Raw genomic sequence first — 25179 nt, 5'->3', positions numbered from 1 at the left:
ACTACTAACATTCTTTGGGCATAAATATCCTAACCCAATATCAGCCTTGTTGAGCTTGAGTTTCAGCTATTTGTTTTCTTTATCTTCAGAAACTGAGCCTCAGTCTTTGACTCTGGTATCCTGCAGAATTAGGTTGTCAGCTATAGTTGGCCCCATGCATGCTCCCTTTTGGGCCACTGTGGAATTATGGAGAAATGGCCCTGTTTCCCATCAGTCTGCATTGAATACAAAGATAGTACATTGATTGCCTATGCTTGCTCAGATCCTTCCCCGGTATTAGAGGCTTCTTCTAACCTAGCTGCATTATGAGCATTTTCAGGAGATGCCTGGGGGGATGAAGAGAGGGGGAGGGAGAGAAGCAATGTCTTATCCCTGGAGTTTATTGCTCCTGGGAGCAAAACAAATTTTTGCTTTGGATCAGATCTTTCCAGAAGTGATGTCACATACATATTTATATAGATGTATATATAAACATATATATATATTCATACATTATATATATATATATATATATATATATATTTATAAAATTCCACTCTCAGAAAGAGAAATCTTTTTAAAGCAGGCACACAATAAGGTTTGAAAATGACCCATAAAATGGAACAAGTGGAGATTGAATTTTCTTGGTGTTCCAGTGCCTTGCTTAGATTGTCTCTCTGTGATCTACTTCACCTAGCTCTGAAGGAGATATTCTGGAGACTCTGCTTGTTGGGGCTCAGGTTGGAACATATGGCTGCTTTGGTCCCTTTTCAGGGATCCTGTGATTTTGCGATAAATCTGCTTTCTCCTTCATCTAGCCTGACCGAAAGGCCTCGTTTTTCCTACAGAGATTGATCTAAGCCATATTTATCTTTATGTGTGTGTATGTGTGTTTGCAGGCTTCCGCACGCACACACACACGCACACATATATGTAATTTTGGGCATATTCATCGTGCTGGGAATCGACTGGCCCTCAGAGGACGACTACGGGCTGGTGAAGCAAATAGAACCCAACTTGAGAGTTGGGGGAGGAGGAGGAGGAGGACAGGGTAGGGCATTGATAAAAGCTCCTGGCCCTTGTCTCTCTTCCCAAGGAAAGCAAAATGTTACTTTGAGGGCTGATGGTTGATTGGTCAGAAACTCCATCCCCTCTCCCTTCTGGCTCACTTGTCCAGTATTTAGTGATGCTGTTTGTTTGCCAGCTCTTGTGTTCATTCAGAGGTGCCCTTCCACCTTACCTGAGCTATGGCATTTCCCACAAGAGCATTTAGTTGAGTTGGAAGGAGGACCAACTAGAGTCCCATAAGTGGGTGATGAAGGCAGAAGGAGGAGGCGATTTTAAGGCCCTGCTCTTCTGGATGTGCATGTCATCTTTGCTTGCTTTCCGAGACTTGGCTTTCTGAGATGCATGTTTTTGATGCCTGCCCAGTAAGGTCTAACAATCACTGATGACACTTCCTATCTCTCCCCTCCCTCCGTCAACCTTTTAACCTTTTATTTTAAATGAACTATTTAGCCATCTAGGGTTAGTAAGTCCAGCACCCTACTTAGCCACGGTCAGCTTTGCTCCTGGAGAAATGGAACTGTACCCTTCTTACCTCTGCTCTACTTTGCCCCGTTGGGCCTTCTGGTGTAATTCTAAGGCCCAGCTCGGCAGAGTGCATCAGCGGGAAGACCTGAACCCCTGGAGCTCCTCGGATCCTCGTTGGGAAGACATCGGCGTCTCGGTGTAGGATGGGATTGCATTGTTTTGTTGGGAGTTCATTGCATCAGTCTGGTTCTAGAGAAAGGCAGCATCCTGTGGTGAATAGAGAGTTGGCATGGGTGACACAAACCTCTGGGTTCAAACCCTGCCTCTGGCTCATCCTGGCTTCATCCTGGCTTCATCTCCTCATGCTCCAGGCAATATGCTCTGGATCAGATCAGGATTAAATGTGCAGAGCAGGTGGTGACTTGCATTGGCAGAGGGTGTTTCCTCACCTGGCATTTCTCTATTCTTGGGAAATCACAACTCTGGTCCCTATCCTTATCTCTTTGTTCTAATGGTGTAACAGAAGAAAATGAACTGTGGGGGATGTATATGCATGGGTGTTGTTTAATGTTTTGTTTGGATTCACTGTTGGGGCCAAGTTGTAATGTTTGGGGCAGAGTTGATAAGGGGTTTCATGTTTGCTTTTTTTTGTGAGTGTGTTTAGCATGTGGTATGAGGAATATTTCAAGTGCTTCATTCTCCCTGCCTTTGTCCCTACCTGCCAAAGGTTTTCTTGAATTCCTCTTAAGATGTTGAAGTTCTATCAAATAGGTGAAGGTTTTAGGGTAGAAGAGAAGCCAGGGGAATGGGAAGGAGCAGAATAACTAATAGGTCTCCTCTAAAGACCACCAATGCCCACTCATTTCTGACAGAATTTTCTGCCTTCTCCTCAGTCATTGCTGTTGAATTAGACTCAGTCTTTTTATTTAATGCACTTTACTATTAACAAGTAAAGAATTTCTCCTATGGTGCCTCAAGCACCTGGTCTCTGGGAGATCTTTGACCTTGTACAGTAAATTCTTCCCCTGGTGGGTTGACTTTGGGTTCTAGCACCTTAAGATGGGTTGGGCAACTTGGGCACTCAAATTGAGTATATACAAGAAACCATGTATCCTTCATTAACAAAGAAACAAATGATCTCAGTTTAAATCAAATATACACCCCAGGACAGGAACTAATCCCCCTTAATGAGCATATTATTTTTATATCATGGATTACAGAGTTAATTTGATAGTATGTTGTGTCCTGCTTATCCCTGTTATTTTTCTAACTGGACTCTCTCATTCTAGACCAATAAAACACAAAGGGAGCTAGCAAGAGTTTTCTTACACAGTTCACAGAGGGATTCTGTTTCCTGTCCTCTCCCAAGATCACTCCTGAGTGATTGATGATGTCATTTTTCTAAAGATTAGAGAGTCTGTCAACTGCTTTGGTAGAGGAAGGGACTCCAGGCCCTACTGATTGGAGCACTTAAGAGTTGAGCAAGTCTGTGTGGTTCTTGTGAGGTGTTGGTTCTCTCTCTTCCCATTATGTGTTCCTGTTAAAATGAATACAAAACAAAGCTTCAAGTTTGGAGATTCTTTGCATGTCTCTTCTGTAACATTTTGCAACAAAAGCCTTAAGTTTTTTGGTCCTTGTGACCATGAAACTTAAGGTTGGTTCTTTTTTCCCCCTCCTTGTGTCTATCTGTTGGTGTCTCAGTGCCATTGAGAAGCTGAATGGTTTTCAGCTGGAGGGCTACACCCTGAAAGTTGCCTACATCCCGGATGAGTTGGCCGACCTGCCCATGCCGCACTCTCCAGTTGTGCCGACCCGCCGTGGTTACGGTCACAGGGGACCCCAGAGACAGGGATCTCCGGGAGGAGCTGCAGGACAGAACCACCAGAATGATATTCCTCTTCGTATGCTGGTTCCCACTCAGTTTGTTGGAGCAATTATTGGGAAAGAAGGTGCCACCATTCGAAACATCACCAAGCAGACACAGTCTAAGTAAGTGGCCTATGTGGCAGGGACATTGCAGGAATTTTCTTGTGTGTTCCATCAAATCATGTCAGTGGGGTTGGGGTGGAAGTGGAGGGAGTGTCCCCGGCACTTTCTGTCTCTTTCTGAGCATGGTCTCTTGTGTCTCTAGTTGACTTTATGGAGTCCTTAGACTCCAGTCTTGATCTTAGAGGAAACTGCAGAAGACTTGTCCTTCCCCTTGGAATTGAAAAGAACACCAAAAACTTATCTTGCCAACAAACTTCCTCTCTTATCTCTTGGATCCCAGCCTACCAGTAAAGCAGCTACAAAAGATTCCAGCCGTCAGCCAGGCACCCTCCACAGCATTTTCTGACCTTCCTTCCCTTGTGGTTTCCAAGGGTGACCTGGTCTGGATCTTTTCTGTCTTGTAGCACCTTCCTGGGCCAATCTGCCACCTACATCTCAGCTTCATTCATGGCCTCCAGCGGGTCTAGAATTACCTTTTTTAGGCCGACTGTGCCCTTTGTGGATGACCTGGACTTAGTCCAATGGCTCAAATTTATCCAAAGAGGAAACCATCAAGAATAGCCTTTCCATTTGCTACTTAGATATCAGTAGCTAGTGGACTATTAGACGTATGTAAAATGCTTAGGAATTTTGAAGCCATGGGAAGGGGAAGAAGTGAAATGTGTTCAAGATGGGAAAATAGAATTATATACGATATAGTTCAACTCCCCTTTACTTATCTTAAATCATTTGATCAATTCTCTATAACATGGCTTCATAGAAAACTATTATTTGGTATATATAAGAGATGTAAAGTCCTGGGGAAGAAAGGGGATGGGGAAACGATTTGAGAAGTCTGTTCCCCACCCCCCCAGAATATTTTCACGGGGGTACCTACCTAGGACTTGCTTATTAATTCTGAAAGCTCAGAGGGTGGGGACTGGGGGATGGGGGAGGGAACAATGTGCTTTCCAGCCACAGGCACTAGAACCAAAGGTGCTGGGGTGGCAGGAAGTAACACCCAAATGTTCAAGTTCATGAAATCTTCTGTTTTATATTGAGAAAGTGAGCAGATTTTTCGGTGAGCTCATCGGGGCTCATCCCAGGCATCTTGTTACAAAAGGAAAGCTTAAAGTGCCCTCCTTCTCCCTCCCCTGCCAGCTCCCAAGCTCCTTGCTGACTGGATGCTTCCAGCTCCTTCTGGTAAAGGGTAGTCTAGAAGTAGCTGTCCTTGGTAGCGGAATGGGCTTCCGTCTTCCACAGCCTTCTGGTATCGGGTGGCCATCTTCCCACAGTTTCCATGGTCCTCTTCATCAGAGGGAGGCGCTAGACATGCAATTAATGTCCTGGCTTATGGACCTAAGTGAAGCTGCACTGGCCAATGCGAATCTGCCATCCTTGTTCAGAAGAGGAGGGGCCAGGAGGGATGGGTGGGGTGACAAGTCAGTTGGTGGGAGGTGGGTGGTAGAAGGAGGACCCTCGTCTTGAAATGTTTTTTTGCAGAAGGTGAGAATGCTTTGCCTGTGTGCAGACTCAAGTAGCACTGGAACCATCTGATGGCCAAAATCTGATAGAAAGCAGGCATGGTCTGGGAAGGACAGGATCCTGTAACCCAAGAGCTTAGCTAAGGCCTAATGCTTCTCCTTGGGTCCCACTTCTTGACCCATGTGTTATCTCTTCCTCTCCCTACTCCCCACCCCCATCCAGCTTTATTTTTCAGAGCTCGCTGCATTTCTTAACTCACCACAGTCACTTTCTAGCTGGTTTCCCCTTCTTTACCAGGTGCCAAATTCGAGTGTTTCTTGTAAGGTCACCCATTGACTTACCCGGTGAGGTATAGCTGTGAATTCTGTTTTTAATTCTGAAGCATAAATTTGTTGGCCATATATGCCATAGGGGGCAGGAAGCTGGGTGATAGAACCCACGAGGAGGTGGTGGGCTTGTTCCATTGAATGCTCTGCTGATCCTTGCCAATGGATTTAATTACCTTTGGCTACAGAAACTAATCATTATTTGATGGGCACACTTTCTGAAGTAGCCTCAGAGGGCAGCCCTAATCAGCAATGCAATGTTCCCTCCTCCCCCAAGTGATCTAATGTTTAATTGCTAATGGAGTAAAACTGATGGGGATAGACAGGGGAAAAGAAGGCTGTCGGCATCTCTTTTCAGATAAGGGGCATTTGGAAAAATGTAACTCTGGAGAATAATGGAAGCCATGGGAATAGGGATCCTACTGGACCCTATCCAGGGCTTCTTCCTTCCCAGTGGTTTGCCCTGTTGTAGGCAAGATTCTTTTTATTTCTGTGTAGCCCCAGTTGACTATTCTGTTCAATGAGAGAATACCAGTGACAGAGCTGTGGTTTGCATTTGCTGCTGTGCTATTGCCGAGATGACCCTGGTGGCTTCTGGGTTTTTTGGCAGGGAAACAGGGTGCAGGTGTGGACTGCCTCCAAGGCATCATTCCATTTTCCCCAAAAGGGCATGGCCTACAACTATTACTAGGACCCAAGTTGGCCTTAGAAAAGCCTGCCCGAATGTTGCCAGTCTGAGAGAAGAAGGGCAGGTGAGGGCAGTTGGCTTCCCCCCTAATTGTTGTAATGCATTTGGGGATAAAATGGAGCCCATGGCTGGTCTGTCGGTTTCTCAGCCCTAGTTCCAATTGTACCTGTACCAGCTCCAATATTGTGAGGTGGAAGAGAGTCTGTTTACAAACCTAGCCACCTCCTCTGGGGCTGTCCCACTGTATGAGATGGGAGTCTGATGCTCTGACGTTGTTTCCTCATCAAGGAAACCTCTAAGTAGATGGTTAAAGAAGAGCAGTGTGGGAGCCCAGGCTTGACTGAGCTCTCCCCCACCCCCTTTTACTGAAGGGAGGACCAAGTGGGGCAAAGGAGGAAACTTGAGGGAATGTGATACAGCAGGAGGACTGGATTTGGAGTTTGACTTCCTGAATTGGTATCCCAGCTCTATTTGTTTACCTATGTGATACTGGGCAAGTCAATCTCTCTAGACCTCAGTTTCCTCATCTGTAAAAGAAGGTGATTAGAGACAATCTCTGAGGTCTTTTCCAGCTCTTTATCAGTAATCAGATGCTTCTAGAAATCAGAGCTGGTGTGTGACCCAGATGGCGATAGACATTTCACAATCCCAACGAGAATTTTGCAGAGACAGTGCCTTTATCCTTCAGCCACTCCCCATCCCTTCCAAAACTCCCTTGCCATGCCCCTTTGAGGGCAGGGGCACCCTCCTTTCATGCCCCCCCCAGGCTTTTCAGGGACTGCTTGGATGGTAGCTGCTGCCTGTGCCTAACGCCCTAGAGAGCTGTTGTCTGTGGTGGTGGTGGTGGGAAGGACTCTCTCAGAGATGTGGTCAAGGTAAAGACATGGGTGTGGCATGACGGGTGGGGTCACCGGAAAGACCAGGTGGGGAGGGGAGGGGCTTGTGATACTCAGAAGAAGTTTGTAAGCCCTTGTCTTGTACCCAAGGACGGTATTTGTGCCTTTCCTCCTGAGTGTTACTCCTGAGTAGCGGTCCTTTCTGCTCCGGAGACCACAAACCCCTTAACATTTCTGTGTGTGTGCGTGCTTGGAATTGGGTAATCTTGACGATAACCTGAGAGATATTCACACTAAATGCATGGTCAACTCTTGATCATCTGCCCTGAAAGGGGGAGAGCAGTGGCACGATCACCGTGGGACAGTGGAAAGAACACTGTATTTGGAGACAGGGATCTGGGTTCAAATCCTGATTCTGCAACTTCCTACCTGTATGACCTTAAGCAAGTCAACTTCACTGCTCTGGTCTCAGTCTCTTCATCTCGTAAGAATGTGGGAGCTGGACTAGATGGCCTCAGAGGTTCCTTCTAGTTCTAAAGCCATGATCCTTTAATGCACAATTCCTTCTTGTCTGCCTTTGTTGACTCTGTAAGACTTCTGGGGAGCAGACTACTTTTTCACTGGCATTTTGCTGAAATGATGATGACAATAAATTTACAATCCTTGAGCATCTACCGTCCACTTGGGCAGCACTGAAAGATGGCCCAGAAACATTTTAGATTGTCGACGGAAATTCTGCTGGGATTCAGATTCACATGAAGAGGTCACCCGAAATGGAGAACTGCCCCATGGGGATAATCAAGAGTTGACACTTTGGGGGGTGCGGTGACTTGCCCCACTCTTTGCCCCCACTTGGTTTGACTCAGAAATTGGTGGGGTGGTTTGTGAGGCTAGACCAGCCCAAGAAGAGGAGCTCTTAGGAGGCTAACCTTCTCCCCTCTTCTTTTTCCCATTCCCCCTGAAAGAATTGATATTCATCGCAAAGAAAATGCAGGGGCATCTGAGAAGCCGATTACCATCCATGCATCCCCTGAAGGCTGTTCAACCGCTTGCAAGATTATCATGGAGATCATGCAGAAGGAAGCCCAGGATACGAAATTGTGAGTAAAAGGCATTGCCTTGGGAGGAGGGTTCCCAGTTTAGTGGTCATGGTGAATTCTTTTGGGTGTATTTAAATAGAACGATGCTGGAGGGCCCAGGAATGAAGGGTACTATTTCCATGTGTGCCACCAACGTTTTAGCTGTTTTTCTGGAAGTTCTGTTACTTGGTTAGGAAACTTAGGTCTGCTGGCCTGAGCATAGTGCTTTCCAATTAATGTCCTTGGAAGGGGCACAGTGGCTCTTGGTCCCCCTCTAACCCCATTGAAGTGTGTGTTGGATGTTTGCTCTATCTTCTTGTACATCCGTCACCTTTTGGGGTGTGATCTGTGCACTTTGCTGCTACATATTTGCAGAGGCTGATTTCGCTCAACCTCACCAAGATTAAAGGGTATGCAGTCTTCCTAGTGACTAGAACACTAGACTTGGGGTCAGGAAGCTGGATTCCAATCTTGCCTCTGACACATAGTCCCTGTATAATCATGAGCAAGTCTATTCTCTGAGCCTATTTCCTTCCCTGTAAAATGGGGCTGAGGATCATATATCAATAAGAACCTACCTCTCAGGGTCTCTTTCCTCAGATCTTGGAAAGGCTTTAGGATTTAGTCATTCACCAAATGCCTCTGGGCCATCCATCATGGACTTGTAATGGAAGCCCCTCTGAGAAGGGCAGGGAGGAAATGGTGTGAGGTGTGTTTAGAGCAACTTGGAAGAAAAGTCCCTGTTCATTTCAGGGCAGTGGTGTTTTATGTCTCTTGAATTTTAGACCTTGGCAATCAATATTCTGGGTGTGGATAAGCCTTAAGAGGTTTTTGTGGGAACTGGGTGGGTTTTTCAGTTGTCTGGTTGGCACTGGAAAGGTTGCCATGGCTGGCCTTGATGGGGACCTGATGACCCAGCTCTAGCTAAAGAGATGTCCCTAATTCCTGTGTCTGTCCTTTTGTTCCTTGATGACTGAGGCAAAAGAGAGGGTGTCTCTTCTCCCTTGCAGGATATCTGTGCAGAGAGTCACTCTGATTTCTCCTTTTAAAGGAAGTTAGTCCTAAAATGTTAGTCCCTTTTCCATGATCCACAAATTAGGGATCAGTGGGAGCTTAAGGCCACCATACTGTTAACTTGCTTACTAATTCTTCCTTAATTCTACCTTATTAATTCTGCTTTAACCTATGCTTCGATTACATAGCTGGGGCTCGTGATTTGGTTGTCTGCACCGTAAGTGGGCCTTCTTGAACCTGGAGACCAGATCTTCTCTGTGGTCAAAAGAAGTCTGAATGAAATCTTTCCTTCCCTTCCCCACTCTGCCTCCCTCCATGATTGTCAGCTATATCCAAATTTGATTTCTCTAAAAATGAATTGGCTTGACCCATCCTAGTGTGAGGGGTAGGCAGAGGTGTGAAGCAGAATGCTCTCTTGCCAAGCGCAGTGGGCACCCTTATGATCCAGCTGTCTCCATCTCTAACAGATAATTTGAGGAGGAATGAAGAGGGAAAGGGGGGGAGACACTCAGCTGAGTCTCTACAACCTGGCTAGGTTTATTTCTTTCTGGCCTTTCAGATCTCTCTACCTTTCAATCCTTGGCCTTGATGCCAGCTGACCATCCAAGAAAACAAGAATGAAATGGCTCATTTGGAGATTTCAGGAGCTTCAGTGTTCCTGCTCCAATTTTATTTCCTGTTTTTTCCATTCCCATCTCCTTTGAAGGGTATGCTCTTAAGAGAGTGTCCTGCAATTAAGTTTATTTCCTAGGATCCAGGAGAAGCCCTAAGAGGAAGCAGAAGTTGCTAGTCCTGAAAATAGCTTACTGTGGGTCAATCTCTTAGAATTGCCAGAATTGTAGGAAGAAAGATGAACACACTCAATGTCCTCTACTTATTGCTTCAGTTTCTCTGTTCTTTTCTCTCCCAATCTATTGCTTTTATCCCCTGTGCTATGTAGAACTAGTAGCTTGGAACTGGGGGGGGGGCGGTCGTGTTCTCACTCCCCTATGAGGGAAGTGGGGACAGGATCAAGGATTTTATGTGCTAATATATGGCATTTTGTGGAATGATCAAAAATCCCATGTAAAGCTCCTTTCCCAGTGAGAGTCTCTCTTGAGGATGTCATGTTGTTATTCATCAGCTTGACATCTGAAAACAGTGGTAGCTTTTCTTAGGGAAGGTTTTTCAATATGAAGCTGCTTTTTTGGAGGTTGGGTCAAAGATTTCCATAGAACAAGGTTGTTGGACTTGTTCATTAATATCACTGATTTTTTAAAATGGTTTTTGGTCTTTATAACAGAAAGCTGGAAATGGAAAAATTCTTTAGAGACCATCTTATCCAGCCTACAGTTGTTTTTGTAGATAAGGAAAATGAGTCCCAGATAGGGGAAGGGATTTGCCCAGGACTCAGCTCTTCGGCAACAGAACTGGGGCTAGAACTCAAATCTTAAATCCTAGTCCAGTACTATCACCTCTAATTATAAATTATTCCTCTATTTCTAACAGGCACTTCCATGGTATTTCATCTCGGACCGCGCTTAGTGCAATGCCTCGCTCATAGTAGGCTGTCAAATGTTTGCTGAATGAGTAGATATTCTCTTTTTATTAAAATTTCCCCTCCCCCCCTGCCTTGAATTTCTGATGTTTTTCGGTCTTGCAGCACCGACGAAATTCCTTTGAAGATTTTGGCTCATAACAACTTTGTTGGTCGACTGATTGGGAAGGAAGGAAGGAACCTGAAGAAAATCGAGCAGGATACTGATACAAAGATCACCATCTCGCCGTAAGTATGGTGCTAGCTTCAGATTTTGACTCAGATATCTTGAAATTCTATGGGAGCCCAAGCCACTATTAACATAATTATGCAGAACCAATCTGGTTCAATTTGAGTTGCTACTGTCCTTTGTCCTGACTATGTATTTAAATATGTTCCCTCTCATTCTTCCAAATTATCTTCTGTCCACAAGCATTTATCCTTTTGGAGCCCCCATTGGAAGTGGCATATCTGTTTCCAATGGAGGAGCAAGATGGATTCAATGTTGAGTTTCCATGTTGGTTAAAAAAGATTGCTAAGGCAACTTGGCTTGCACTATTAGGAAAAAAAAAAAGACTGGATTTGGAGACTGAGGACCTAAATTCAAATCCTGTCTACAAGTTACCACCTGTGTGACTGTGGGCAAGTAAGCTCCTCTCTCTAGGTTTCAGTTTCTTCGATAGTAAAATGAGAGGATTTTAAAATACACAGGTCACTGAAACTCTTTCCAGCTCTGAATGGTATGATAATAAATTGACTTCTCTGTCCCTTGTTTTGTTGCTTGAAAGAAGTTGAATGGGAAACCAAGAACTTTTTTAAAGAAACAGGGTGGGCATACATTTAAAGAGGGTGGGCATACATAAAAAATTTTTGCCTTGATGTAAAGAAAAAGGAAAGGGAAATAATCAGTAACTAATATAGTTATGCAATTCCTTTGCACTTCTTCCCCCACCTCCCCAATAAGAATTGTCAGGATCACAACTCCTTTCTGCTTTAGATTAATTGACAGAGACTCAGAGTTAAACAACTTGTCTATAGTCACACAGCCAGTAAAGCATTGGAAATGTAGGATTTGAACTCATGGATTCCCATATCCAAGTCTTCTATTCCATCTGCCACCCTGGGCTGACACTCCAAAATAAATAGATATGAAAATTCAAGAGAAACTAATTTGAGATGACAGCCCTCTCTACTTTAATGAACATTCTAGGAAGCTGTGAGAGAACATATGAAAATGTAAAATAGCAGGATGGCAAAAATCGGCACAGTATGGCCTCTTCGGAGAAGGCAAAGTTGGTTTTCCTAATTGTATCATAGTCAACTTTTCTAGTGAGGCTAAGGAATATTAAATAATAAATCAAAGAAATCGAAATTATTTAGCTTAATTCAGGGCTTTATCCACTAGTAAATACCTTTAAATAGTATGTTATCTGAGCTCCATTTTCCATAGTAATTTATTTGCCTTTGTTTTTAACTTATGTCTAAGTGACTTGAGTTGGAGTTTTCGTTTCCTGGCCTAGGCCGTCTCAGGAAAGTTGGGTTGGAGGGTGGGGGTGGGAAGAGGAAATCATGTTCCATCAGAACCCTAGTTAAAATTGCAAGTTTCCAGCATAATTGCCTTACCCCTTTTAATGTTGTATCTTAATGGTGTCTGAATGATCTAGTCCATGTCTGAGCTATTAAAGCTGATGATTTTGGTTTCTTGTTTGAAGTTGTTGGTTAAGGTAGGTTATAGAAGATTTGGCTACCACTAAGCTTCCGGTCTTTGAAAGTGGTGAGTGCTTCTTCCTTGTTGGATGGCCCCGCAAACATTGCCCTGGAAAAATGTAAACACCGGATGTCTCCATCTGAACTGTACGTTATTTGAAAGATTAAGTGCTGTCCTGTCTGGAATTGCTGTAGTCTTTTCTTCGGAGCGTAAGAATGGAGCTAAAGGTGTAACGGGGCCCTGCTTGATGCTCCTTTCGGCTGTGTAGACTCTTACCTCGAGAATCCTGTTGCCTTGCATTTCACTTTCAAATGACAAGTAGACATGACTCCAACTTAAATGGTTGATCTCTGAGCACCATTTAAAGTATGCTTTAAAACTGAGCTGCAGTTAAGAGACCAGTTTTCTTCAGGATGCTGTGAAGAGAAGCCTTCTCTTGCCTTCTTCTTTATCTTACCATTCTTTCCTTCTTGCTTCTTTGCTAATACCTATTATGTTTGACCACCCGCTTTTAGCTATTACCAGCTACCACGGTGGGGTTTGAAACACCATTTGTGTCTACATGGGAATTAACTGTCTTTTCCTAATTCTTTCTTTCTTTCTTTCTCTTTTTCTTTTCCTTTGTGTGTTTTTTTCTCCATGCTACAGATTGCAGGAATTGACTCTGTATAACCCTGAGCGTACCATCACTGTTAAAGGTAGCATTGAGACTTGTGGCAAGGCCGAGGAGGAGATCATGAAGAAAATAAGGGAGTCTTATGAGAGTGATCTCAGTGCTATGAATGTGAGTTCTGAAATACTGGAGGTGATTAATACTTTTTTTTTTTCTCCCTTGCCTTTTTTCCTTTGCTGTATTCTTTTGCTGAGGGTGGTCAGTTAGGAATTGAATACTTGATGAACTATATTCCTCATTTATAGGACTGAAACAGTTCAATGTGGGCTTGGTGTTTGGAGTTGAAAGGGCATGTGTTAGTGATTGGACAGTATAAAAGAAAACTTTGGAGTAGATGAAAAAGGAGTCCCTGTCAGCGTTATCAGCATTAGTTACAAATTGGGAATACGGAGGAGTTTTCTTATTGGCAAGGCGGCCTGACCCTAGTGGAACACAGGTAGGACCCAAACAGACCAATAGGAAGGGATAAGAAAGGATAGGTTAGAAACCTTCCTGGTTTAGGGCTTCAGTTCTGGAAGGAAGATTTCTAAATGAAAAGTGGCCAATTGATGGCAGCCTCGTCTTGACTGTTATTTTGAAACAAGAAAATTCAAAACTGAAGGGGCTGTAGTTAATTAATGGTGCTTCCTGTTGGGATTAGTGTTCAAGTAAAAGAAATGGGATTAGCCTTTTAAAACTTCCTCCTGAAGAAAAGAATTAAATCTAGAACCAAATTCAAGAATCAAGGAGCCTCTTTAGCACCTCTTCTGATTTCTCTTTTCACAGCTTTATTCAAACTACCCTCGTGGCTGTGGCTGTGCCCCGTAACCTAAAAATGTGGCTTCTTCTAATCTTTTCTTCTTTTCAAAATCTTTGCATATATTTTAGGACCTCACTTTATCATTAAAACGACCCTGTGAGACAGGGCTAAAGAGATCTCTCCTTACCATAAGGCCAAGGAAAGCCAAAGCATACAATTCCAAGACTAGAACTTTGAATTTTTGCCTTTTTAAGCTTTGCCTTGCTGTTCATGGCTGGCTCTCCGTGTTCTATAGCAAAGCAGTTTTGGAAAGAGGACATGTGACCTCTTGATGTAGATTCTCTGACACCCTTTCTTCAAATCATCCTGGTTTTGTGATGGCTTCTTCCATGTAGGAGTATGAAGGTATATACCATCACTCTCACTGTGACCAGATTGGTATTTCCTTGAAAAGATGATGCCCTTTAATTTTATGGGATGAGAGGGGCGGCTAGGTGGTGCAGTGGATAGGGCACCAGCCCTAGAGTCAGGAGTCCTGATTTCAAATCCGGCCTCAGACACATAATAATGACCTAGCTGTGTGGCCTTGGGCAAGCCACTTAACCCCATTGCCTTGCAAAAATTGAAAAAAAACGATTTATGGGATGAGTTTGTTGAGTTCTTGTCTGGACCAGGAATATTCCTTCAGTTTTCCAATGGAGGATCAGATTCACATACTTGAAACACCTACCCTGAGCTAGGGCACACAGTGCTCTTGGAAGTAGCACCTTGGATGGGGAGGAGTTAGCCTGAACTTGGTGGGAAGGGGGAAAAGAGAGAGCCAGGGAGAAAGGTGATGAAGATGTAAGATAGGAGAGGGTTTCAATCTTAGCACCATTCACCATTTGTCAGGAATTGCCCAAGGGAAGCAGCTTGAAAGCAAATCTAGTCTCAGGAAGTTTTTTACAGATAAGACTGTCCCTAAAGGGTAATTTTATTTTTGGCTTTCTCTTTTTTTAACTTTACCCTGCCCCTGTCTTCCCACCCTTGCCCTTTTCCAAAACTGACTAATTTTCTCCCTTCCCTGTCCTTTCCCACTCTCCCATCCACCCCCCAAAAAAAGAGAGAGGAAGGGAATAGCATTATCAAAGTTAGGGAGGGTGGGTGGATGGGGGTCTTTTCTTCTAAAGGACTTAAGATGCATGAAACTCTTTATTAGGCCTGGCTTCAATCTGTCTCATTCTTTCTTGGCCATCCTGCATTTCCTGGCTCCGTAGATCTGGTTTGGGCCTCAGTGGAAGAGCATCACCCATTGGCAGCACCAAGAGTTTATAAGTGATTTGGTCTGTATTCAATGAGATCCCACTGTGGGTAGAACAGTGGATCGGGTGGCACAGGGTACTGTGCCAGAAGTGGAGGCCACGGTCCCTGCTGCCCGTGGGCACCACTCCCATCCATATCGGGGAGAACGAGCAGGTGAAAGAGATTAATGACACCTACAGGAGACAAGCAAGTGCAAACCCCCCTTCTCCCCCTTCCCCTGCTGGTCTGAGGGGCTATTCAGGTGATGTTTGGACATATGAATGCCAAAGAATTGCTATAATTATTTTAAAAAGTGTGAGAGCGTGAGAGTGAGAGAGCTGGGTCCTGTTGTCAGTATTGTCTCGTGACGGAGCTTTGGCACTGGAGCTCTTTGTTATAACATCCATAACCTTCCTACCCTTGCAGCTTCAAGCCCACTTACTTCCTGGATTAAACCTGAATGCTCTGGGCCTGTTCCCAGCCTCTACTTCTGGGATACCCTCACCCTCCACTTTGGGGGTTCCTTCGGCTGCAGCCGCTACTAACTACCTGCCATATGGGGTAAGCTCTTGGTTGGGGCTGTCTGAGATAAGTGAGGAAGTCTTAGGAGGGACTGACAGTGCTTTGGGTGACCTCCCTCCCTGTACCCACTGCTTGGGGGAGGACTGGGGAGGAGGGACCAGGCTAGTCTTTCCCAGCTTTAATCCCAGGGCCTTGTCAAAGGAGTCAGTATCCATTTTAGTTATTGAACTTTAATCTCCCTACCCTAGACCTGGGCTCATCTTGAAGATGACCTTGCTACTGGGAGACATCTGGTCTCAGACTGCCTATTTGGAAATCTGTCACTTTTGGAGTTTTAAGTGATACCCCCATTTTGGGTTTGGACAACTCCAATTCTTGACTTCTTAAATGACTCCACTGATGTGTTCTCCACCTGCTCTCCCCAACTCCCTCCCAATGCCAGAATGCTTCACAATAATAAATTACCCTAGAAATTTGATGTCCAAATTGACGCCATGTATTAATTCTATTTGTCAGCCTCTATCGTGTTTGGGGAGTTTATTTGGTGCAGGAGTGAGCAAGAGGGAGAGTGATTATTTCCTTTCATATTCTCCCCAAGAGCCCATTTCCCAAATCATTTTTGTCTCCCACCTAAAAAAAGTAACTTCCCATTTTTATCTTCCTCTCCATCCTCCATCGCTTTTTCTTTTGTATGAAATAAACAATTTTAAAGACCTCCCACATGCCTTCTTAGCCTTGTTATCAATTTAAGGGCTTTGGGAACCCATTTTTGTCCCTTAGGAAAAGAAAAATCTACTCTCCTAAGAGAGCAATGATAATCTTCCAAAGGAAGCTGAGACTCTGATAATAAATGTAATTCTGTGTTGATCAATTAACATTACAGAGCTTTGCATTAAATTCACATGTATACACATATGTGTGTGGATGTATGTAAGTGAGCTCTTTTCTGTCTTGCCCATTGTCCCTTAGACCAGGAGAATAATGTTAGAAAACTCAGATCTGCCCCTTGTTTGCTTTCTAAGAAATAAGCCACCTTTCCCCAGGGAACAAAATGCTAACTGATAAGTGAGCAGGTTTGGGGACTTCTTTCTGCAGTAAGGGATGCCAAGGACTTGCAAAGGCTTCGTCTAACAATCAAAGTAAAGGGACATTTTCAGAGCTCCCATCAGAGGCCTGTGTGTAGAGGAAGTTGGTAGGAGGGGGAAGGGGGTGGGGCACACAGGTTTGAATCTGTCAAAGATGGGTCTTAGCTACCTGAGACTAGGCTTGGCTCTTAGGAAGAATCCAATGAGATGAAATATGTAAAGCTAACCTGAAAGGTCCCTAGACAAGCCAGGAGCATTTATTCAAATGCATTGGAATATTGAGGATGTGTGTCTCCTAAGATCTTGAGTGTATCTCAGTGGGTTATGGCTAGAGAACTTCCTTCCAGAAAAATTGAGTCATATTGTTAATGTATTTGGGAATAGATTTCTAAAGGAATTTTAGGTGAAAAATTGTCCTTTGCCACCAACCCATCATTTTACAAATGAAGATTTTCCTCTATTACTTTCTCTTTCTTTCTTTCTTTCTCTCTCTCTCTCTCTCTCTCTCTCTCTCTCTCTCTCTCTCTCTCTCTCTTTCTTTCTTTTTTGCAAGGCAATAGGGTTAAGTGACTTGCCCAAGATCACACAGCTAGGTAATTATTAAGTGTCTGAGGCCAGATTTGAATTCAGGTCCTCTTGACTCCAGGGCCAGTGCCCTAACCACCTCACTGCCTAGCTGCCCCTACATTTTCTTAACTTTGCTAGCACTAGAAGATGTACGACGGGCAGCATTCTTTTCTTTTTTGAGATCAGGACTACTAGGAGGACATTAGCGGCTCTCTTTACTTGGCATCTTCATTAACCACAAGAGTTCTGAGAATGGAAAGGCTCTTTAAGAGTCGTCCTCATGCCTGATCACATTGTGGAGAAGGGAAAGTGACTTCTAAGGTCTTGACTTGCATCATGCCTAGAACAGCACTGTTCTCCTTTATGGAGCTTGCGGCTTCCTGTCCCCTACTCCTCTTCCCGATGTTTATTGTGAATGTGAACACAAGAAAAATGCATTTTAAAATTTAAATGAAACTCAAGTGAAAGAGGCAGTTAAGTTAAAGAGGAGGAGACAGGGATGAGAGCTGATTGTTTCTTCTTCCAGCAGCCTGGTTAGACTGGCAAGGCCACAAACAAAAGCTCACCTTGTAGAACTGGAGATTCTCCAAAAGCCCATCTGATTCCTCACGTCCTCTAACCTCACCTCACCCCCCTCATTTCTTCCTGGCATTGAAGTATTCTGAGAGGCTGGTCTGCCACTCCAGGAAGAGAACAGGATTGGGGAGTGAAGGACTTGGGTTCAACTGCTGGGTCTGCTACTAGCTGGCACTGTGACCTTGGTCATGTTCTTCCTCTGACCCTTGGTTTCCTCTTCTTTAGAGTGTTGGAATTCTGATGAGGTGGTCTCTAATTTCCTTTCTAGTATAATATAGAACTGGGTAACTAGGCTGCCTTCAAGTGAAAAAAAAAAATTGGCTCTTTTGGCTCCAGGGAGAAAATGACTGAAATTCAGTTGCTCAGGAATATAACAACAAATGAACTAATAAGGGAGTGACTGGAACCTGGCCACCAGAGAAAGCCTAAGGGAGGGGTGTTGACCAAACCTCACCACTGAAGGACCTTAAAGGTTCTCTGTGTTAAGCTATGCTTTTGCTGTTGAGGATTTTAAACAAAGACCCAAATTAATAAGACATTAGAATAATACATGGGAGTGGCTGCTTAGTTTTCTAATCTTCCTAGCTCTCAGCCAAGGAACTTGTTTTCTTGGGCTAATTTCTTTGTTGAACTGTGGCCTGCATGCCTTGTCATCCAACTGCCATGGCTGAGATATGACACACATGTGTTCTCAGAGAACTAGAGGCATGGCAAAAATCAGTGGTCCTAAAGAAGGGAGAATAAGGAAACCTAATATGCTGTAAGCCTCAGGCTTTTTAATAGCTTGGAGTGACTTTCCCCTCTCACTGCTTTGAAAGAAGTGCGCCATTTGTCCAAATGGCTGAGGGATTTCTCTCCAAATAGAATCTGGCAGAAAGAAAATCTTCTCTGTAAAGTTGAGTTCGGCCTGGGAGTGAGAAAATCTAAGACTGTCTCCCCCTCAGCCTCTTTTCTTTGTTTCTTATGGATAAGAAAGTTAGAGAAATTTTCACTTTTTTTTGTTTGCTGCTGGACCTTGTCTGCTGGCAAATCTCAGACCAAATTTCTCTCTCTGTGTGAGCTTTGGGAGACACAACCTATAGCATCAGCTGTGTGGGATGGAGAGCATCAAAGCTAATATTAATCCTGTTTGTTCCTCTGCCCAGTAATCTATTTAAGGCAAATTATTTTAATCTTTTTTAGAAAATAACTTTCTTTAGGTGAGATCTAGACTAAGAAAGAGTATTCCACAAACTTGGGAGGTGGGACACATAGGAGTTTTCGGGCTTAATCCTAGAGACAAGGAGGCGCCCACTGTACAAAGGAGTGACATGGTCAGATCTATGCCTTCAGAAAAATATTTTGGCAGTTGGGTGAAGTTGTGCCTGGAGAGGCAGATAATGGGAGTTTTACCGCCATGTCTTTCTCAGCGGTAAGCTTTCCAGTGGGAATCAGAATATTGACATGTATAAATATTAGTTAAGCTAGTAAATATTTGTACTTTTAAAAGTCAAAGTTTCCAAAGCCCTGACCCACATGCCATTTCTCCTTTTTTCTTTCTTACTCAAGTATAGCTTCAGACCTTTTCCCTTTCTCACCTCAGAGACACTAAAAGTCCAATCCCAAACACCTGTAAGATAGAACAAGTGGAAAGAATGACAACTCCATTAGACACAATTCTTTTTTTCTTCCCTGTATTCTCAATGTTCTCAACCTGGAACTCCCCAGGGCACCCTTGATATTAAATGTTTGCTGTTACAAATTATATTCAACTTAAGCTATAGATTTTGTACCTCTCCTACCTTCTCTCTCTATTTTATAAGATAATAGACAGATTTAAAAATTGATTAGACATAATAGATATATTAGAGAACCATAGAGGTCAGTTGTTTTCACATACATATTTGTGTGTATCTATATTAAAACTTCATTCTTATTGCTAAGCCAGCTGAGAGGCAGTGACTTGTACAGTGTTCCCCAGTAGCAGAGTTGAAATTCATGCCCAGCTTGGCTGACTCCAAATGCAGTATGCTACTCATGTTGCCATGATGTTGTCATTCTGTTGGAAGGAAAGCTTTGAGCCTTCCTTTGCATTTGCTCTCACCCTGATTTGATAACAGGAAATATATCCAGCATTCTTGTCTCAATAATAGATTCTCTGCCCAATTATACCCTCCCAGAGATTCAAGGCCTGCCACCTTCCTTCCTACCAGCCAGATGGGTTTTCCTAGTGAAGTGGCAAGTAGTCTTGAACTGCCTAGAGGCTGACTTGATCAGTTCTAAGCTGGTAGTATTTACCATCTGAAAGTGATAGGAAATGCTGTTTCCAGAAATGTTCCAATGGGGGGTAAGGGTGGGGTAGAGGAGCCTGGCAGCTATGAACTAAAAAGGAAGGAGGTTGGCATAGTCCTAGGCACCAACCACTGGTGCTATGTTGGCAGCTTGCTGGCACTGTCTGGCAGACCTAGCCTTTGGTGTTGCTCTACAATCTTGTTCTTTCAGAGCTCCTTTCCTAAATTCCTGGAAAGCTGGCCCAGAGGAAAGGGTAGGGTGGAAGAAGGGGAGTTGCCCATTTAAGAATAGAGAAAGGTGAAAATGATGAGGTTGGGAGACTCTTCCCTATAATCAGCTATATCACCACCTCTTTATTCAGTAGGCTCTTTATGAGACCAAATGGAATTTGTGAATTGGTATAGAATTCTGAGATGTTTTCAAGAATTAGTGAAGGCAAAGTTGGTGGTAGTTTAGCTTCATGTCCTTCTCTCTGGAAGCAACCCATTCTCTTCCTTAATCCACTCAGAGGCTGGTAACTATGTGGATAGCGTTCCCCTTTTGTAGTAGGCTTGCCAGCTTTAAGTGGGTAGCTTTATTTTTGAGAAAGGTTTTCTATTGTTGGCTTTGGGTTGGGTAGAATGAATCATTATTCCTCTTTTTCTATCTTTTCCTGCTCCTTTCTTTTTAATAACTTCAACATGATTTTGGTAAGACAGAAAGCTGTTAACTAATCCCTCAGTCTCAAACTCATTTTCAGGTTGCTTCTGAAATCAGGGGGGTATCTTTTCAAGAGGAAGGGATAGGTGGGCTACTTGCCAGGTGCCCAAAGGCTAGAACTGGTTGGCATGCACGGTTTCATTTCAGTGTAGAATGCTGGGTGCCCTCCTCCACCAGAATAAATAAGCAGAGTCCCTGTATTTGCTCATACTTGTATCTTTCATGATGGATGAATAGAAATTACTCACTGGCAGACCTGCCATCAAAACCTTTTCTGTTCCTGTTATTGAAAGGGTCTCCATAAAATCTGCAGAGAGGTTCTTGGGAACTTCTACAAACAGGGCATTCATGAAGTGCTTAGACAAGAATGTGAGGGCGGTGGCCCCACAACTAGGAAAATCTTTCTGCGTGGCATGTCTTGAGGTAGTGGTAAGGGAGGGAAGGTTCTAGGATAAGCCCAGGATTGACTTGCTTGGAATACATGGAAAAAAAGGTGCAGAAACTGGCCTACTTTAGGCTTTTGAACTTGGACTTTTACCAAGGGTCCAAGGTTGGGAACCCTTAGCTCTTCAAGGCAGGGGTGATTGGTGATCTGGCTTGTCCATCAGCCTCCAAAGAGATTTGACTCATGATGTCAACAAACTCATGAGTCCAGTTTCCACCATAAAGTCACTTTAATAATTTATGATTAAGAGTGGATTTGTCTATGTATTCAGACCAGTTACTCAGAGCTTGTCCTTTCCAGTAGAGCAATTGAATTTAGATGAGAAGGTTACCTGGTAAATTATGGATGGGGAGCAGAGAGGGTAGGATGACTTAAGCGGTCTTTTCCTCCAGCGTGGTAGTTGGGCTGTTGTCAACTGGACCAGAATGGTTATGTCAGTATGGAGCCTTTTCCTCTGAACAGTGCTAGAGAAACAGCTGGATGGCCTCATTCCCTTGCCCTCATTTTCCTGCTCTGTCTTGGTATGAGAGTTTTTGCCTTTCTTTTGGCATTTTAGGTCTTCATATCAACATATTTTCCTAACAAGTTAGCATTCTCAATACTTGAAAAAAGTCGGGGTTTGTTGTTGGTGACATTTGAGGTTGACTGTTGTTTGATGCCACACTCCAATCATTTCTTGTTCTGATGGAAGCTGGTTAGATCTTCACTATTCAAGTCCCTTGGGGAGAATTTTCCAGAATACAACCTGGAATGTGTTGAGAAAGCACCCATCCCCTTTTGTGTGTTAGGGATCCCTTGGGCAGCCTGGTGAAGCCTTGCTTTTGCTTTCCTTAGTCACTGGGGATGGCTTTGCCTGATCCCTACCAGGTTTTTTTTTTTTTAAATCTATTTTATTCTTGGATTAGTTTTAGCCTTTGTTTACCAACTCCAGCAACTTTTTCTAAAATTGTATGAAATCATTTCTTAAGAAAAGAGTTTCTAAAACACATGCTTTTTAAAAAAAAAGCCTTTTACATTGCTTGGTCCAAAAAAAGCATATGTGTTAGGATACCAGCATCCAGATCTGCTGGCAGTGGTGTGAAGTAAAGGTGTAAGCTCAATTCAGCATTTTTGCCAGGATTAGGTTTTACCTTTCACTTGGACTTAAAAAGTTTGTCCAAGATACAAATGAGAACATTATTTAGACTGAAAAACTGATCTTTGAATATTCTAAACTGTCCTTTTTTTCAGTGGACTTAAGGCACCCTCATAGAAGAGGGCTTACTTTAGTCGAATGTAATTCAACAAATTTTTCTTAAATGTGCCATTATGTCTAGTGACTTTCTTGTGCTAGGAAGGGAGTTAAGCAGAGAGGTTTCCCAGTAGATTCCCATATTACAAAAGGAAAGAGGATGACACATTTTATGAACTGAGCCAATCAATCATTGAGTCCATCCAGTGGCTAGATGTGAGAGCATAGCAAGCCATCTCCGTGGGGGAGCCCCTAAAATGTTACAAGCTGTGAGGTCTCTGATCACACAGGCAGACATCTTTATTGATTTTTGCGGGAGAGGAAAGAGGGCAGAGTTCAGGGCTTCAAGGGCTATGCCCTGCTTAGGAAATGCTCACCCGAGTCCCTGCCAACTGGTATTTCTGCCATCAGAGAGAAAACATCAGGGCCCTGGCCTTGAGCTGCATCAGACACTAGAGATGAAGATTCACCTCTATAGCAGAGAGTACCCAACCCCCCCATTAAGTTCTTTAACCACCCACTCCTTTGCACACCCTGTAAAAGAAAAATTACCACTCTCTCCATTTTGGCCTTGTGGCAAGGTCCACGTTGATGATCAAAGGTTTCAGGCTCTCTGCCAGGTAGAGATAAGAAAATGCTCTGCGCACAGTTTCCTAGAAATCTCAGCGCAGTCAAAGAAAGTGTTTTGATTGTGTCTAGACAGCGGGCACCGTGCCCGCCTGGGTGCCAAAGGTTTCCGTAGCAGCATTTGATTTCTAAGATGTAGTCAGTGTTCTCTTCTTTTCCTGGGCTTTTGTTCAAGGTTTTGGCCCCTCATTCTCTCCTCCCCAGGAGGGTTAGAAGGCAGAGCCAGTAGGTCCTCCCTAGGAAACACCTGTGCCCTTCCCAGATTTGGGAATCAGGAGGCTGAAAAGAGCCTTTTGAGTAAAGAAAAATTTTTTAAAATGAGAGTGAGCCAGGTGGGAAGAGTGTGTGTGTGTGTGTGTGTCTGTGTGTGTCACTTCCTTCCCTCCCTCTCCCCACCCCACCTCCAAGGACCAAAGATACATCGGCAGAAACTTGTCCTGAGGAGAATGGGCAGGTAGGTACGGAAGCCCTTGCCACGGGCCAGGACCAGTTGTCTCTGCCAGCCAACTGTCTTCGCTTGCTTCGCTTGCTTCGCTTGCTTCGCTTGCTTCGCTTACAGCTGCCTCCTCTCTGCCTCCAGTGGGAACCAGGGCTCTGATGAACCTATTAACAATGCGCTTATTAGCACTAAAGGCTTTCAGGACCAGTAATAACCATGGCCAGAGACCCAGAGAGAGACACAGACAAACGTTTTGTTTTCTGTTATGTGAAACGTGTGTGGGTGTCTCTTTGGGGTTTCTGCACACCTTTCTCTGCCCAGGGCTCTTGGCGCGGGTGCCTGCTTGCCCTTCTTTCTGGCCCACACATCATCATCCTTGGGCGGCCCTCTTCATGGCTCTTTCTCCTCCGGTCTGTCGCTGTCTCCCTTGAAGACTGGATCTTGACTGCCATTCTCCAGGCTGCTTCAGCAAGACTGCCAGATGCATGGATGGGATAGAGCCAGGAGGTTGTCCTTGAAGTGTCCACAAGTGGGGACGGTTTAGGCAGGTGCACTGCTGGAGGAGGAAAAAAGTATTTGGAAATCCTTCAGGAATTACCTGCTTATGCCATCGTGAATACGTGCTAGCTCCATCTGCACAGTCCTTCCCTTTCTAATAACCCTTGCATTCTAGATTTGTCCTACAGATCAAGAATTCTACGTCTCAGACATACAGTGACATGTGCTTGAAAATCCTCGGACAATTTTAGAAGCCTCCCCTCAATCTGCACACTTTGCTTCTTCCGCTGGTTCTCTGCTCAGGCTCCAGGGCTTTTTGCTACAGTCATGGGAATGATACTTCCCTCCCCTCTTCCTATTCCCTCCCCTTTCAGGTTGCTCTGTGTGTGTGTGTGTGTGTGTGTGTGTGTGTGTGTGTGTGTGTGTACACACACATATAATCCTTATTTTATTACTGAGAAGAGCAAATCACTTGGCAACAGTGCTTATAACTTTGAATATACAGACCCATGGATAATCACAAATGGTCCACACTGTCAGCCAGACACTCTAGACATAAATCTTCAGCTGTAGTTCCTAAAGTTCTAAGTTGACTCATTAATGAAAATTATTTAAACAAACAGAGGTAGGAAATTTAGAGTCTCCTTTGAAATTTTTCACCATTGAGCCCTGATATATCTAGGTTTACATCAAAATCCTTAAAATAAACCTTTTTTTTTTTTTTTTTAGGAAAATGGCATTTAAAAATATCACTCACTGACAAAAGTAAGATGACTCTGAATGGAGTTGTTGAAATGGAAATCTTAAAAATAAGGACATTTAAACAGGGAGTTGGAAGTGAAATTAATCATATTTGAATCAAAAAAGGTTGCTGTCTTAACCATCAAACTTAGAAACTCCACAAGTGAGATGTAGAAGAGGCATCTGGCTAGAAAGGAAATAACAGATGGAAATCATCCTTACTGAGATTCCTGGAAAGGAGATGACTAAGCTCCATTCTGCAAAGGAGACCAAATTATGAATGGGTGCTTAGTTTGTTTTTTACTGCTTCTGCTAAGTTGATTTTGGGGGAGGAGTAGAATGTAGGCTGGTCTAGCCATTCTGATGATCTCATGTATTCTCCGGCTATGGGAGTCTGCTGAAATCTTTGGAAAACTGTTGATATTCTACTGGCATCTGGTTTTTAGTGAACTCTTGTCCATCCCTAGATCTTGCCAGGGAGAAATAGCCATCAATTCCATCCATATGTAGGTTCATTCCACATGTGTGTGGGTTTGGGGGTAATGGCTGAAGAAAGAACATTATTATGTGGATTCTTAAATCTCCCAAATGAACTCTGAGATCTCTTGCCACTAAGCTAGATGTTGAATTTTTCTGCAACACAACAAAATAAG

At 43.8% G+C, this 25179-nt stretch overlaps 1 protein-coding gene across 1 annotated transcript in view; it reads left to right on the top strand.

Annotated features, from left to right (window-relative positions):
- Positions 1-25179, top strand: part of IGF2BP3 (insulin like growth factor 2 mRNA binding protein 3) — a 103278-nt gene that overhangs the window by 68210 nt on the left and 9889 nt on the right. Inside the window, exons 6-10 of the mRNA XM_074195470.1 lie at positions 3214-3501; positions 7781-7915; positions 10551-10673; positions 12781-12916; positions 15252-15386. Coding sequence (XP_074051571.1) covers positions 3214-3501; positions 7781-7915; positions 10551-10673; positions 12781-12916; positions 15252-15386 — 817 coding nt within the window. The remainder of the gene's footprint in view (positions 1-3213; positions 3502-7780; positions 7916-10550; positions 10674-12780; positions 12917-15251; positions 15387-25179) is intronic.

This window comes from Macrotis lagotis, chromosome 7 (genome assembly GCF_037893015.1).
Source record: "Macrotis lagotis isolate mMagLag1 chromosome 7, bilby.v1.9.chrom.fasta, whole genome shotgun sequence".
In the NCBI taxonomy this organism is placed as follows: Eukaryota; Metazoa; Chordata; class Mammalia; order Peramelemorphia; family Peramelidae; genus Macrotis; species Macrotis lagotis.
The sequence above is the reverse complement of the archived record's forward strand: the minus strand, read 5'-3'. Positions and strand labels throughout refer to the sequence as shown.